The 1,698-nt window shown below is 41.4% G+C and overlaps 1 protein-coding gene across 1 annotated transcript in view; it reads right to left on the reverse strand.

The window, feature by feature from the left end:
• Positions 1-83: 83 nt before the first annotated feature.
• The window catches only part of LOC116379346 (laminin subunit beta-1 variant-like), a 3,911-nt gene continuing 2,296 nt past the window's right edge, over positions 84-1,698 (reverse strand). The window contains exon 3 of the mRNA XM_031841293.1: positions 84-727. Within this exon, the coding sequence (XP_031697153.1) occupies positions 509-727 (219 nt within the window). The 3' untranslated portion in view covers positions 84-508. The remainder of the gene's footprint in view (positions 728-1,698) is intronic.

The raw sequence follows: 1,698 nt of genomic DNA on the forward strand, positions 1-1,698 counted from the left end.
CTCGGGATCCCCCAGAATGAGCTGGAACATGTTGCCGGTGAGAGGGAAGTCTGGGTCAGCCTGCTTGGCCTGTTGCCACCGCGACCCGACCCCGGATAAGCAGAGGAAAATGGATGGATGGACATAAACAGACCAATCCAGGTGCAGCCATCTGATTTCCTTGAGCAGGCCCAATGTGACCATAATAAGCAGAGTAATAGTATAGTTCAAGCTGATATACAAATCTAAGCACATCCTCCCTATTATAGTAGTATATACTATCCCCTAGTATATAATATTATACGCGTTACACAAGCTCATAGGCTGTATTGGATTTCCAGGATGATCTGGAGAAAACATAGGTGACGGTTTATTGATTAGCAGCTCGGTTAAATGCAGCCCACCTGAGACTGAGCGTAAAATGGAACTCAAAGATGTTTGGACCAGCGGAGCGACACAGGTCAACTTTAGCCTGGAGGTTCTTCAACTTTCTGGACTAAAAAGAGGCTATTTGTTTTTGACCAGATGTTTAATAAAGTTTACATCTTCTGATCTGTAATGAGTAAATCAGATGGAGGTCGACCCCGTTACATGACTGTGACCTCTCACCGTTCTCAGACTGCCACCAGGTTTTGAGTCTGTTGGGAGCAAACGTGGTGACGACGTTCTCGACGCGATGACCGCTGGTCGGACTGCTCAACTTGTCATACGGCGTCGAAGAGTCACACAAGAAACACTTCTTCTCCTCCTGGTTCATGAAAGACAAGCAGACAGATACATATTATTACTGAGGGACATGTTCAGTATTTGTTTATTATCTTCAATGGTGTCATTATTTACTTTAATTATTATTAACAGATGTATTTATTCTTTCTTATGCTCCTATGCTTTAACAACACAAGCGTATTGAAAGTGAGACAAAGAGAGTGAGAGGGAGACAGGCGGGGGAGGTTAATAATGAGGTGAATTCCTCAGATTCCTCTGTGGTCTCGGTCACTGGAGATAAGAGGAAACCTTCTGACCACAGATTTTCTGCTTTTGGAAAATTAATTTCCTGTTTGAAACAAATTTTTTAAATATTGATTTAATCTCTAAACAAAAACTCACTCACTACATTTTCATGAAGCTATTATTAGGCTTCAGGCCAAGTAGGAATACAATTATTATGTTAGGTTTTACTTATGTATTATTTTTTTATAAAACGTAATGTTTTATGAACGTGATAACAGACACAGAGGCTGATCTCAGTGCTGCAGACAGAAAGCTGCTTTAGCTGCCGTGTTTCATGAGCACAGCAGTGAAACTGAATCAATGTTATGAGTTCAGTCTGAACTGTGATCGACTTATCAGAGATAGACAGACAGATTTATTCATCACGCAAGGGGAAATTTGTTTGTTACAACAGATAGAACCAGTGTGCTGATGGTTTCACTGGAACAGGAAGCTCTGTGGTCGATAGACGTTTGAGTGCTTCACTCAAAAACAAACATAATTTAAATCTGATTCGATCTAAAGTAACGGCTTCATACTGAGCATGCTAAGTTTACTCTATCTTTCAGTTTGAAGCTGTCTGTGTGTTCTCCACAGAAACATCTGGACAAACATCTGTCTGCTGTCAGAGCTCAGAGTTTCCTTATAGGGAGGTCATTTACACAGGAAACACAGCAGACTAACACACACACACACACACACACACACACACACACACACACACACACA

Source organism: Anarrhichthys ocellatus, unplaced genomic scaffold, assembly GCF_004355925.1.
Source record: "Anarrhichthys ocellatus isolate YVR2014 unplaced genomic scaffold, GSC_Weel_1.0 scaffold4153, whole genome shotgun sequence".
NCBI lineage: Eukaryota > Metazoa > Chordata > Actinopteri > Perciformes > Anarhichadidae > Anarrhichthys > Anarrhichthys ocellatus.